Below are 14,830 nucleotides of genomic sequence, written 5' to 3'. Positions count from 1 at the left end.
TTACAGCTATGTTGTGGCAAGGGGAAAGTTCCAGAGAAAATGTTATGGCTCTGCTCCTGCCTGGGAAAGTTTATCCAGTCAAGGTGCTAACAGCTCTACTACGTTACAGCTCTGCTCCTAAAGTATCCTGGCAACAGGGAACCAAGGAATGCCACAAAGTCACATCACACAACAAACCTCACACAAGAGATATACTAGTACATCTTGTTCTGCCTAGTTCTCTTCTGCTTCTAGACAGGCAGCCACCTTCCTGGGTTTTTCCCTCCTTTACTCTTACAATGGGAATAAATGCTGCCTGATAAAAATCTATGTTCAGATACGTATAATTTTAAACAGCTTACAAATGACTTAAGTTTCCCATGAAAATACTTTATTCACTTTGGTAATGACTATTTCTATAACTTGGGGGCCTAGATGTTGGCTCTGGACCCAGACTTGACAGGGTTCTTTATCAGTCTGCTTCTTAAATGTCCTGCATGTCTCCAGGAAGCCCACAAATGAAATCCATGGCTGTAAGTCCTCCGTTCTTGTAGGCAATGCAAAAGGAACTAAATACTACTTAACAAACCCCTTTGGTTTGCTCCTAGGATGCAACAAGGTACTTAACAGTACCAGTAAAGAGCTGTTGATTGAACTATATCTTTCCCATGGAAAAGAATGCTGTTGTTCTTGTATGTAAATGTCTTCCTTCTAGTAGAGATTCTCAAACATTTAGACAATCTCCCATTGTTTTGTCAGAGTCAAGTTCCTAGATGGCAAAATGCAGCTGCTTCTCATATGCTCTGGAGTCATAGAAGACACAGCTTTCTCATTGGTTCTTATCCTTCCTGGAAGTTACTTCCCTGGTCTGTAAAATCGGTGTGGGTATTTAGGCACATTTTTTTATTCCTGTGCTGTTAGCTCATGATGCTACAAGGGCATGTGACAGTGTTTTAGAGGAAAAGGCATTACTTCTAGAGGAACATAGTAACACTCAATGAATAGTCCAAAGAGTCACATAGAGTCACATAGTCACATAGAGAAATCACTAAAGAATCAGTAGAGCTAGTTTGAAGTTGCCTCCTTCCTTTGAAAGGAGCCATTCAACCAGTGAGGTAATGATTGATTGATTCATTGATTGATTGATTGACTAATACATTCATTGGTTGTTTGATTGAGATATAGTCTTCCTAAGTAGCTTTGGCTGACCTGACATTCACTATGTAGCCCATGCTGGCCTCAGATTCTTCTTCTGCCATCTCACAATCTTTCTTCCTTTGCCTCCAAAGAGCTGGAATTACAGATATGTGCCACCACACCACCCCAATGAGAAAATAAGTGTGATAATTTGTGACTTCTCTTTTCCTACAGGAATTTGGATCTATTGGAGAAAAAGGAGAAAAGGGGATCCTTGGTTTACCAGGGCCTAGGGTATGAACCCAGTGTCATTTGCCTGTGTTTTTCAAGTCCTCTAATCTGTTTTCTTTTCTTTTTCTTTTTTCTTTTGAAAGAGATGTGGCTCTTTGTTGTCTTCATATTATTTCTTGATTGGTCCTTTGTTTACATAACTTGATGACTAGCTTAGCTTCTTTTATTTCTCATCTCAACTTTCTGGAGAGCTTGCCTCTCCACTTATCCCCATTCTCTCTTGACTGAATGGCTTCCTTGAATAAGGAGTGATGTAACCACTTCATCTAGGTGGCTGCATAGTCTACTTACACTTCTGACATCAATATATAATTTTCTTCTGAGCTAAATAATGGTGCATATGTTTTCTTGCTTTTATTCTATTATGCTCTAAGGGAATACAGGCAAGAAGTAAACAGGAATAGAAGAGAGCCAAGTGTAGTACTTATAGGACATAAACAAATCTGGAAACTTCTAGAACATGGTGAATAATATTTGGAGTCTGCACCTTCTAAAATCTTATTTAGAGTGGATACATAATTATTCATTCCTTTTGATTGTTAGGTTTTAGGAACCTTTCTTATAACCTTGGGTTATAAGAAATTGGTCAACTTTTATTTTACATAAGCATGTTTTAGAAAATTGTATTTTTAATTTGTCCATGAGGATATTTAGTATCTTTGAGTATTTAACAATACCTCATTGCTCTGCCATTTCTTTATCTGTTATCCCTTATCTTTTGTCTTGAAAAACTCATATCACCAACAGAGAATATATTTGTGGTAGCAGACTAGAGGTTATCCAATACTTTATTTAGAATCCTCTGACTTGGAACCAATGCAGCCAAGTATAATACCATCCAACCCTTCTACTAAGGGTCTTCTAATATTTCTGTTTACTTAGCTCATTAAAAATGTTCCATGAAGCTATTCATCCTAGTGGATAAATGCTTAGAAAGAAGTCATAAAGCCAAGTCTAGGAGGATTTACTTACCTGAATTTAGTACTATGCATAACTTTGTTGTGTGAGTCTGGCAGGTTTTTTTCCCTAGTGTGATCTATTCACCTTTCTAAGGTTTGGTTCTTTGATTTACAGGGTCCCATGGGTTCAGAAGGAATACAAGGCCATCCAGGGAGACAGGTATTTTGAGTAACATCCATAAAGCCTTGATATACAAAATCCTAGTCAAAAGATCATTTTGCTTTCTTTAACACAGCCAAATGGATATACTGCTTATAATGCAAATCATCCACTCTCTTTTAATAACGTAATTATATAATCCTAGGGACTCTCTTTTGTTGTTGTTGTTGTTTTTACCCAAAAGGATGGATAACCACTATCATATTACATTTTGTGTTTTGCCTTGCCATAGTGCAGTAATGTATGGTGGAATGGTATCAAAGGCTAGCAAGGCTAGCCTGCTTGTATCCACACTCCGGTGACTCTTATGCACTTTAATATGCAAGTTGACTACCAGATGTCATATTGTCATCTGGAGAAATTTATAAAGCTGTACACACTCTGAATGACTGTGAAATCCCTGTACAATTTGCCCTGGCTCTGTAATCCACAGGCCAGCCCACTTTATGTATTTTATGTGGACTTCGTAATAACTATGTTTCTATTACAGGGAAAGAAGGGGACTTTAGGTTTTCCTGGGATTAACGGGTTCCCAGGAATTAAGGTAATATCATTGGAAAGTACAACTCCCAGATTTGAGAAGTGAAAAAGTGAGGGATTCCTATAAATGCCTATTTAAAAATAGAGTATTTTTAATATTTTGATGTTTTAGATGTCATATTATTTTCTTAAGAAATTCATGTACCCCATGCTATACATAAAGCTGATAACCACTCCTCAGATGTTACCAACATTTAGCCTTTAAAACCCTCTACTGACAATGCATCCTCTTATTGCTTACCCTAACACCCACTCTGGGTATTTCTCTGAATAAGATTTTAGTTGCTGAGTCTGTATTTGTCGAGATTAGGACTCTTTAGACTTCCTTTGCCATTATTCAAACAAGGGTAGTAGCCTTTAGAATCTTAGGCCTGCTGAGAACAGAAGAATAAGATTGAAATTCATTTCTCTCCTTAGCTATGTTATCTGTGCTATGATACATTTCCCAGGTCCAGAAACAGACTGTCTTATAGTGGTGTGGCAAAACAAAACGGAGTGCCCTAGTTCTTGACAAATTTGCAGATCAAATTTGCAGTTCCAGCTACTTTATGTTACCTTCATCTTTGACTTATTATTCTTAGAAATTAACCTCGGGAAATCAGGAGTCAAGGAGCAAAGGACTCCACTTTTCTGGGGTTTTGCTTTGAAGGCAAGTAGAACTTAGATGATGGAGTCAAGACATCTTTTCTGTTCAATCTATTTAATCTTTTTAGGGTGAAAAGGGAGACGTTGGTGTTCGAGGCCCAGACAGTTTCACTGATGCAGATGGCTCTGTGATCTCAGGTGCAATTTTTTGTTGATTTGATTGAAGAAGAAAAGAGAACGTGTTAAATTCTATATCTCCTGTAATTATTGAAAAGATACATTGTTAGCCACTGGATTTCTGACAGTATCAAAGGCCGTTCACAGGTCCTGAATTTACTGAATGGATGGAATTCCAATCTCTTAAACAAACAAGCCAAGTCCAGCCTCCCTTTGTGTGTGTGTGTGTTTTTGTATATGTGTGTGTGTGTTTGTATATGCATGTGTGTGTGAGTGTGCATGTGTGCGTGTGTGTGTGTGTGTGTGTGTGTGTGTGTGTGTGTGTGTGTGTGTGTGTGTGTGTGTGTGTGTGTGTGTGTGCCTGTGTTGATCCATCAAGATGAGAATTTGGGCTTTCCTAACCTGAATTAAGTTGGCAGAAAAGTTTTCCTGGTAATGCTTAGAGAAGGACTGATATACTCCTCAGCTGGGCTGCCTTTAGCCTAAGACTATAGAATATGCAGGGTCTCATGTACACAATCCCAAGCATACTGCTGATCTAGTTGCTAAGAGACCTGAGCAGTATGATACTTAGAAAGTCTGACCTCTTCTGTCCTTATCCTAGTCACTGGGTATGGTCTACTCTTCTTTTTTGCCTCTGCCAGAGAGCTAAATGCTCAATGTTGATAGCAGCTTTCTGAGTTCTACTCCCAGGAAACCTATGGCAATACTGTAAAAAGTGTTGTTAACCATCTTAACCTCAACAGTACATTTAAGGCAACAGCAGTAGAAGAACCTTCCTAGTACTTTCTAGGTCTTGTCAGAAAAGTAAAGCTCTAACACAACCAGATTTGAAGTATTAATAGTAACTTGCTGTGATGGTATGTGTTTGTGATTCCAGACCTTGGAAGTCTGAAACAGGAGGAAAGTAAATTCAAGGCCAGCCTGGATTATATGAGATTCAGTTAAAAAGTAAAATAGTATCAGAGCCTTATCTCTGGTCAATTAAGACCAGAGATAAGGAGCACCTAGGAGCACCTGGGAATGGCAGTTCCCCGCATCTCTTGATCCACTGTGTCTAATAGACACTTTTTTCCCCCTGTAATGCCAGGTTATCCTGGAGACCCTGGTGTTCCAGGCCTTCCAGGCCTTAGAGGAGATGAAGGCATCCAAGGCCAACGTGGCCCTTCTGGCACCCCTGGCCTCCCATCGTTAACAGGTGAAACAGACTAATCTATTCTCTGCATTGACTAGCCCTCTCTGTACTCTAATTCCTAGCATCTTCCTCTGTAACTCAGAATCTAATAATATGCCTAGCCAAGGTCAAAGAAAGGATAGAGTGATCAGTAAATTTTCCCAGAACTAGCTCAAAGCTAGGGTATGTGTAGAGAGGGCCTAGGTAAGCAGCTTTCCTTGAGATAAATGAGTATCACAGATGGCAAGACAATTCCAGAGTGCTATTGAGGCTGGAAGTAACTAGAGATCTGGGTTGGGTGGTTGAATCCCTCTCAGTCTTCACTGGATATGTCATACATCTTATACTTGCCAAGAGTTTTTAACAAACAAGAAGCTGGCCATGCCTGAATCCTCCAGGTGGCTACTAAAAGCCTTCATGGAGGGGGTGGCTATAGGTATAGCTCAGTTGAAGATAATTCCTTGGCATGTGCAAAGCAATGGGTTCTATAATCAACATGAGACAAATAGAATATAAAGATATGGATGATACACTATAGATAGATAGATAGATAGATAGATAGATAGATAGATAGATATAAAGATAAGATAGGATAAGATAAGATAAGATGAGATAAGATAAATCTGTACCCAGACCCTCCTGTAGACTTAACTATAGCCCAAAATTTTCCCAGCATCCTAAGGATGATACCCTTGAACCAAGCAATGCAGTATCTGTATGCTATTCCATATGTCAGAGAAAGAGCATGCCAGAATCTAAAAGACAGAGCTGTCCCTAATATAAACCCTCAGATATGGGTCTATTTATGTCAGTTGTTTCTAAATTCCTTAGAGAAAGAGAGAGGAGCTTCTGTAAGGGTATTTGTGTGTCTAAGGCAGCCATTCATAGGAGGCCCAGTTGGACCCAGCACTGATGTAGAACAAATGAAACAGTGAGAGGGGGCTGGAGAGATGGCTCAGAGGTTAAGAGCACTGACTGCTTTTCCAGAGGTCCTGAGTTCAAATCCCAGCAACCACATGCTGGCTTACAACCATCCGTAATGAGATTGGATGCCCTCGTCTGGTGTGTATCTGAAGACAGCTCCAGTGTACTTACATATATTAAATAAATAAATCTTTAAAAAAAAAGAAAGAAAAAAGAAACAGTGAGAGACTGGAAACCTAGCTTTCCTTCACATGTTAACCAGTTTCCCAGGGAGTTAGGCTAATTGATCTCCAAAAACATTCTCAACTGTCATGAAAGAGAAGAGCAAATGATTTCCCAAATTCTTCCCTTGTGTTATTTTGTAAACACACTGCTGATTTGAATATACCCAAACAGTAGGGTGCTATGGTGAGCATTTTGTGTGGGCTTCTCCTTCTAGGTCTTCCAGGTGCCCTAGGGCCTAAGGGATTTCCAGGCCTGAAAGGAGACCAAGGAAACTCAGGACGTACCACCTTTGGAGAAGCTGGCCTACCTGGCAGAGTTGGTTTGCCAGGTTGGCCAGGCCTGCCAGGCCCATCAGGCCCACCTGGTAAGTTATTCCTTCCTTAAAAAAACAAACAAACAAACAAAAAACAAAAACAGAAAACAAAACAAAACAAGAAAGGTATGATCTAGAACCACTCTGATTTTGAGGGGGTTCCTCACAGGAGAAACAGTTCAGCCAGGATAGCTAATAGCAGTAGGGCAGTTATTAGTTAGTGGTTTAGTCCATTATCATCATGGGAGCAAGAATGGCAGCATCCCTGCTGACGTGATGCTGGAGAAGGAGCCCAGAGTTCTGCAGCTTGATCCATCTGCAGCCAGGAGAGACTTGTCTAACAGGCAGCTTAGAAGGGGGATCTTTCTTTGCACAAGGTGGAGCCTGAGCATAGGATCTTAAAGCCACCTACACAGGGACACACTTCCTCCAACAAGGCCACACTTCCTAATATAGTGCCATTTCCCATGGGCCAAGCTTATTCAAACCACCACAGGCAACAATGAAAAGCCCTACCTCATCTGTGTTGGCTCCAGCACTTGACAGTAAGCATTTGGTTACAAAATGACCAAGCTAGCATCCTGATGAGCAAACACTAGCTTCTGTATTCATTATCCTTCTGTCCTATACAGATCTTAGTGCCCACAGCACCCCCTGCCTCACTCTCCACCTCCAGTCCCACTACATACCCACCTCACTACCAGGGCTTTGGCTTGCCAGATTCTAGGGAAGCAGAACTAGATTTTCTGAGTTTGCCATACTCAGCAGAGTTACAGTTAGGTGGCCTGAGAATCTGAAGAAGCTATGCCTAGATCCTCAAGGTGTCTGCTAAAATCCTTCATGAGGCTAGATGTGTAGTCCAGTTTGATAGGGTTTTCATGGCAAGTGCAAGGCAATGAGTTCTATTCCCATAATGAGATAGATGGTAGATAGATAGATAGATAGATAGATAGATAGATAGATAGATAGATAGATAGATAGAGATAGATAGAGAGATGGATAGATAGATTGATTGGTAGATAAAATATGCATAAATCTGCATATCTACACAGAGCCTGTTCTTAGATGGGATTCTGGATTGTGAGAGAAAGGCTAGAAGTATTGATCAGTTTCCTTGCAGTCTAATCCTCTGACTACTGCTGGCACCTGCTTCCTCTTTTTCCCAGAGGAAACTTTCTGGGATAGAGACTGGCACTGCTGAGTTATTGAGTTACTTTGTTCATCTCTGAGTGCCCAGAATCTAGTACAGCTCATCATTCTGCTAGTAGAGTGAATGAAGCCAAATGAAAGTTCTGTTGGCCCTTCCCTGCAGACTTGGCAGGAATCTTAGGCTGGGATTTTTTTTTTTTTTTTTGCTCCTACTTTACTCTGTGTGTTGAGCCTCAAGGACCCAAGTCTTGGAGATTGAGGTGACTCCTTAGGCTTACACCAACCTCTAACCTTTTGGGTTCTTTTAAACTCTGCAGGTCGCCCACTTGAGACTGGATCCCTGTCTAACATAGAGCCTGGGTTCCCTGGTCTCCAAGGAGAACAAGGTCCAAAAGGACATCAAGGCTTCAAAGGAGTAAAAGGTCATTTCGTTTGTCTCCCCCACCCCCAAATCCTTAGAGAGGTTTTAAAGGGATCTATCAAAACAGTAGCCTTGGGAATTTGAATGTAAGCTCTTGAGAGGTTAGGGTATAGGACTGTTGGAAGTACTCTAATTAGGGCTCTTAGAAGGAAGTTGGAAATTGAGGTCACACAGGACAAAAAGAGGCTATGGACACCCCTCAAGCCTACTGAAGCTATTGTTAGCATCTCAGGGTGATGACCATCACCTCCAATCCCAGTTTGCAAGACTTTGGCTAAAAACTGCTTCCCAATACCATTAATTAATATGAGGACTCTGTAGGTCAAGACCTGAGACGTAGAAAAAGCCACCTGGCTCCAATAAAGTGAATAGGGTCCCAGCAAGCTGCCTTATAAACCAGTACCGCAAGTGGTTCATCCAAATTGACTATGCCTATTCAAAATGCTTGGGATCAAAAATGCTTCAGAATTAGTAGTCTTTGGATTTTGAAATATTGACATAGACATTACCAGATAATCATTCCTAATGTGAAAAAAAATCCAAAAACTCTCTTACTTAGGATTTCAGAGCATTTGTGCTCAGTCTTTCTTTACTAATCTGAAGAACAGAGAATTCTCTCAGCATTTCCAAGATCCCAGTTTTCTTAAGAGTAAGAAGAAATCCTTCAGGATCATAGGGGAACACAGCCACCCACATGTGTCACTTCTCACTCTGGAGACCATGCTATGAAATCTCTGTAGATTGTTGTGTTGCATACTTATGACTCCTTTGCATGTCTTCAAAAGTGCTTTGCTGAAACTGAGCTGCTGGATGGCACACACTCGTAATCACTCCTGCTAAAAGCAGAAGGTTCAGAAATTCAAAGTCATCCTCAGCTACATGAGTTGGGGGCCAACCTGCATACATGAGACCTGTTCTTTAAAAACTGCACTTCACTGAAATGTCTGCCATCAGTCACATAAGTATATGTATAGAATTCTATTCTAGACTCACAGTTATTTAAGTGGCGATTGGTGGTTCTCAGCATGTGACTCACTGATAGCTGACCTCATCTCAGACTAGTAAAATCAGACTTAGTAGCGCAGATGCCATCCAAATGGACAGTTTGCTTAGTCTGAGTCTCTGAAAGCTAATTGATTTCCACCCAAGGGAGGTTAACTAAGCCACTCTTCTTCCACAAGTTTATTTGATGCTGTTTGTTTTTCCTTCAGGAGACTCTGGGTTTTGTGCTTGTGAAGGTGGTACCCCCAACACTGGACCACATGGGGAACCAGGCCTGCCTGGAATACAAGGTCCCATTGGTCTGCAGGGTTTTAAAGGGACTAGAGGAGATCCAGGCTCAAGGGGTGCCTCTGGTCCTGCAGGGACACCAGTAAGTCTTACTTAAGGTCTTTGCACAGAGGGAGAAATCGAGGATTTCAAATATTCTTTGCTCCCTATCAATCACTTTCCTAAGACACATGAAGCAAAGAGGAATAAAGTAAATCTGTGACAACAATCTCAGGAGATTTCTGCTTAAACTCATGCAGTTAGCCAAATCAATTCTTGTTTACCATTGGCAAGTAACAAATCTCAGTGTTAATCGGGTACACAAGAAACTCCCTCAACAATGGAAAAGCTACGAGCGCTCGTTTTTAAGTCTAAGCTCTAGTTGGAAATTGTGTTGATGGATAAAATGGAGGAAATGTTTCCATAGGGAAAAAATTGAGAGCAACTTAGAAAACGAACAAAACCAAAACAAAACTACAGGCTCTTGATGTGTCACATGAAGAAATCTGACCAGATGGTCTCTAAAGTCTCTTTATCTCCCTCCCTCCTTTTCTCATGCTAACTTAGTTACCTGACTGGGCGGTGCTGCTTAGGGACTATGATAAAGCTCAATCCTCATAGATTTCAAAATTTAGGAAACATACAGAAAATGTGAAGTAGTTACCTAAGACAGCAACATAATCATGTGCCCAGAACAGTGTCAAAAATATCCTCAAAGCACCTGTTTTAGGTCATATCTTTGCTAAGCGCTAGAGTTCTATGAAGGCTACACCTCCTGATTATTGTCTTTTGTTTCATTGTCAGGGGCTATTTGGACCTAGAGGTCAGACTGGCCTCAAAGGAAAGAAAGGAGAACCAACTGTCAGTAGAGGATCAAACATGTCTGGGGACAAAGGTGACCCGGGTTCTCAGGGGACCCCAGGTTTGCCAGGAACTCCAGGCAAGGATGGAATACCAGGTTTACCAGGCCTCCCAGGCATTCAGGTAAGTAGATCATTCTTGAATGATTAGCTCTATCAACCACCTCACTGGACTTAGGGACAATCTACTGGTTATCACCTTATGGAATAAGGTAGACCAGGAACCTGAATCCCCTGAAATGTTAACTCAATGCTATATTTTCTGTAAATATAATGTTTTTTTTCTCAGAATACTTATTGATAAGTGCTAGGAAGAGTGAAACATGTTAATTTAAAACAACTCAGCTTCCTAATAGCTCCCTCTTCCAAGTGATCCAGTTGCTTTCTTTGACCTCAACAGTTGTTCATTCCCTGCTTCCTTCCCCTAGACCAATGATTCTCAACCTTCCTAGTGCTGAAAGTCTTTAATACAGTTCCTCATGTTGTGGTAGCCCCCAGCCATAAAATTATTTCCGTTGCTACTTTATAACTATAATTTTGCTACTGTTATGAATTGTAATGTAAATATCTGATCTGTAAGTACTATGGGGGTTGCAACCCACAGATTGACAGCCACCGCCTTAGCCTTATCTAGAACCTTTTATAAAGTTAGATCATCCAGAGTTGATAAGACCCATTTTCTCTAAGAAAAATCAGAGGTTGATCAATAAACAACTAGAATGATGGAGAATTTTCACAAAACATTGTTCACTGACTACGTCTTTCCTGTGGTTAGAAGCTTTTTCAGATAAGTCTTAAAGTGATCTTTTGTTTTCTTTTTCTTTGTTCTCTAGGGAGATGGTGGGTCTGGCTTCCCAGGTGAAAGAGGGTTACCAGGACTTCCCGGTGAAAAGGGCCATAATGGTCCAACTGGACCACCAGGAATTGGGCTGCCAGGACTTCCTGGGCCCCGTGGACTTCCTGGAGATAAAGGAGAGGATGGGTTACCAGGGCAACAAGGCCTCCGTGGAGCTCAAGGTGAGTCATACAATCAGATAGTTTTGGACCTGGAAAATCAACCTTTTGTAGAATGACTCTGACTCATATGTATGAAATGCGTCATTAAAAGAGATCTGGCTAGTTGTAATCACTACACTCAATCCTCAAGAGTTTTAAAGTAGGAAATGGATCATAAGTATATTATGGTAAGTTCAGAAGGTAGAACAATGTGGATTTCAGCTCTGCTTAATGAGAACCCTGCTACTTGAGTTATCTGAAAATGTCACAGAGCTAGCTAGACAGTTTATGAGCTCAGTCCATAAAAAAAATTCAAGGAGAGATGGATGACTATGTTTCCGTTCAAAGTGGTTTGTGGAGAGCTTGATAAATAATCCTCTAAGTTATATGATCAGCAGACAAAAATGCTTTTCTATCTGACAGAATCCTAGATTGGTTAGAGATGCTAACCTGATCTTTGTATGATACCTAATTTCCTTCCCTTTAGATAAGTTATTTTCCTACTTGCATTTTGAGAATTAAAATAGGTAACATTCCTGCTTATATATTATGAAGGTCCCATACAATAACTTATCTTTTGCTCAGTCAGAACACCTATTCATCACAGTTCTTGTGTGCTGTGACGTCTATGTTTCCGTTAATGACACTACACTTCATACTATTAATGGCATCACACTTCTAATTGTCATCAAAGTTTAAAAATTTAATGTTAGCTTTTCTTACTTGGAAATGCCTCCAATTATTTCCTTTATCTTCTTACTAGTAAGTTCTCACAATCTCATACGTAATTTATCAAATACCTATATGCTTTTGGAAAAGATGGATGAATGGATATATGGATGGATGATGGATGGATGGATGGGCAAAAGAAATTTCCTAAGTAGTTTCTCTTCTATTCCTTGTTGACTTCCCCCATTAAATTATATTTATGACATTATAGACAATTTAAATACCTTTTGCCATTTAGCCTCCCCTTGACTTCTACTTGTTGTTATTATTTAAGTTATTCCCACTTCTACTAATGGTTTTTCCTTTAACAACAACATTGTAAAGTCTCTAGCTACTAAAGATCATACATCTTATCCTCACAATCTGCCTAGAATAGAGCATTCCTTAAGAGACTAATCTTTACTTGTAGAAGAAAAGCCCTTGAATGATGAAGAAATAAAAAATAAGATATCATATCTTATATGATCATACTTTAAAATCTATCTTAATTGATGTAATAATCATGATGGCACAAGCCAATACTGTATTCAAGATTCTTGAAACCAAGGGCCTTGAACAAGTTTGAAAAGCATTCTAATTCCCTAGGCCATATCTTACCAAACAATATTGGTTTTGCTTTGAAAAGTTCTAGTTTCAACACTAGATTTACTTCTACTGTATTCCCCATATTAGTCATGGGCATTCTATTGCTCTTCAGTTGTTGATGGATCGATCATTCTAGGTCAGCCCATTTTGAAGGTAACCAGATTTTTAGTTTAGTTACAATGCATGATGCCTATAAATTTGTATGTCCTCAAGTCTTTTAGATATTATCAGTGATCTATTGGCTTGAGATAAGGCTGCATCAATTGGAAGAAACCTATGGGATCATTTCTATCCTCAACATTACTAGTTCCTGGACACAGAAAGTTCTCAAGAAGACAGTGCTAGTAAGCCTAGCCTGGAAAGTACCTTATATAGAAAATCTACTTTTTGAAGTACATGATTTTCAAACAAATACTGTATTTAGTTTTTGTGTTGGGGGTGTTATATGGTTGGTTGGTTGGTTGGTTGGTTGGTTGGTTGGTTGGTATTTTGAGACAGGGTCCCTTTACATGGCCCTGGCTGTCCTGGAACTCACTATTATAAACCAGGCTGACCTTGAACTCACAGAGATCAGCCTGCCTCCACCTCCTGAATACTGTGATTAAAGGTGTATACCACCATATCCAGAAAATACTCCATTTAAAATGTTACCTCCTTTTTTTCTCTATAGGAGCTAAATATAACTCACTAAGAGTAGTGTTCTTTCCAATCATTTAAACATAACCTTTGAGGCTTCTACTTTATGTGTTATAGCCATTTCTGTTACCACAAAAAGTAAAATATTGTTCCTAAATGTTGCCTATTCCTATCAGTGGTAGCCCAGGATTAGACATCTCCATTGGCAGGGAAGGGCATGTAGTCATCAGAAGCTCTTCAACCCAGTGATGTGAATTATTACAAACTCTGAGTACACTGACAGCTTATAGTCCCCATAGAGGCTATGGTTCCAGATTCTCAATGTAATCTATCATTCATATTATTACTCCAAGTGGCTTCTGTATATGTGATCATGTGTGAGTGCTAGCACCCCACTCAATCCTCACAAAGAATGTGGTTGGCAGGTATATCTGGGTTGTATGCAAGACCTCCCTTACGATTGAACAAAAGTGTCTTGGTTTCATTTTCTTCTTTCCTTGACTGGTCTAGGTGATTATTGATGCAGCAGAGGGAAATATTATTCACCTATTCACCTTTGTCTCTGACTCCCATACTGTCTTAAACTACATTGCACTTTTTTTGGAGGCAGGGTAATTATGAGACTGGGATGCAGAGGTTGCCACTGGCAACTCATACTGCTTTAACGGTTCCTTAGCACATACTTCCTGGGAACAATAGAAATGGGTAGTCCCTGAGTGGAGCTGACTTCCTTTTTATCTCACATGTTGATGGTTTGACCAATCTCTAACTAACTGTATTTTCTGAACTTATTGAGTAAACTTGCCTTGGAAGATATATGTGTAAGGAGCCAAACAATTCTGGTCCCTATTGTTTGGTCTCAGAACAAATAGAAAAGATAGACCCTTGAAAATTAGAGATGCTTTATATTCTAAAGATAATTTTTGGCATTCATGGTAAAAAATATGAATAATGTGGTCATCTGTTTCACTTCTAAAGCATAATGCAGCTAGAGCTGACTTCTGCTTTATTGAGAGTGGTTGGTCTGAATTCAGAAATGGGAATCCCAAAACATGGCAATAAATGGTAAAAGCCAGATCTGGTACAATATAAAGTCTTTAAACTTCCCACCATTTTAATCCCCTCCTTGCAAAATACAATACACTGTGATCTACATCCGAGTTCTGAGGGCATAGTTTTTTCCTTTCAGTCAAAAACTCTGGGCCCCAGAGGAATATAGGATTGGAGTCTCTCCCTCTCCTCTCTCTCCCTTCCCCTTCTCTCTGTCAGAGAAGCACCTCACCAAAAGGTACCTTTCAATGCCACACATTTCTACAGTGGGCAAATAACTCTCAGAATAGTTCTGCCACCTCAGTGTCTGGCATAATGGAGGTGGGTGTGACAACACATGCAAGAGGATTCATGTTTCAGGCCATCTTTATACCTGTGGGACTATGGCCACAGGAGCACAATGTCTAGCAGACAGAAAGCCAGGGGTTGACTTAACAAGAGCACCTCTGAAGATCTCTCCTAAAGGAAGATAAGAACTGCTATTCACTGAGCATGCAGCAGGATGCCAGGCACTAGATCAAGTGTGTCTGTCTCTGTCTCATGCACTCCTCACAGATGCCATTGGACACACAAGATTCAGAGAACATAAATTTTTCCCATATGGTGTGTGATAATAGAAGTAAGTTCTGTTTGGCTCCTGGGCCCAGCATAACCAGTACATTAATACTGTT

At 40.1% G+C, this 14,830-nt stretch overlaps 1 protein-coding gene across 4 annotated transcripts in view; it reads left to right on the top strand.

Moving 5' to 3' along the window:
• Col4a6 (collagen type IV alpha 6 chain) overlaps positions 1-14,830 on the top strand; it is a 312,614-nt gene that overhangs the window by 265,168 nt on the left and 32,616 nt on the right. For all 4 annotated transcript variants that reach the window (XM_031368791.1, XM_031368798.1, XM_031368795.1 and 1 more), the window contains 10 exons: positions 1,351-1,410; positions 2,482-2,526; positions 3,017-3,070; positions 3,780-3,849; positions 4,919-5,026; positions 6,366-6,515; positions 7,931-8,035; positions 9,246-9,406; positions 10,108-10,287; positions 10,997-11,180. In XM_031368791.1, coding sequence (XP_031224651.1) covers positions 1,351-1,410; positions 2,482-2,526; positions 3,017-3,070; positions 3,780-3,849; positions 4,919-5,026; positions 6,366-6,515; positions 7,931-8,035; positions 9,246-9,406; positions 10,108-10,287; positions 10,997-11,180 — 1,117 coding nt within the window. The remainder of the gene's footprint in view (positions 1-1,350; positions 1,411-2,481; positions 2,527-3,016; positions 3,071-3,779; positions 3,850-4,918; positions 5,027-6,365; positions 6,516-7,930; positions 8,036-9,245; positions 9,407-10,107; positions 10,288-10,996; positions 11,181-14,830) is intronic.

The sequence above is a fragment of the Mastomys coucha genome, chromosome X, assembly GCF_008632895.1.
Source record: "Mastomys coucha isolate ucsf_1 chromosome X, UCSF_Mcou_1, whole genome shotgun sequence".
NCBI lineage: Eukaryota > Metazoa > Chordata > Mammalia > Rodentia > Muridae > Mastomys > Mastomys coucha.
The sequence above is the reverse complement of the archived record's forward strand: the minus strand, read 5'-3'. Positions and strand labels throughout refer to the sequence as shown.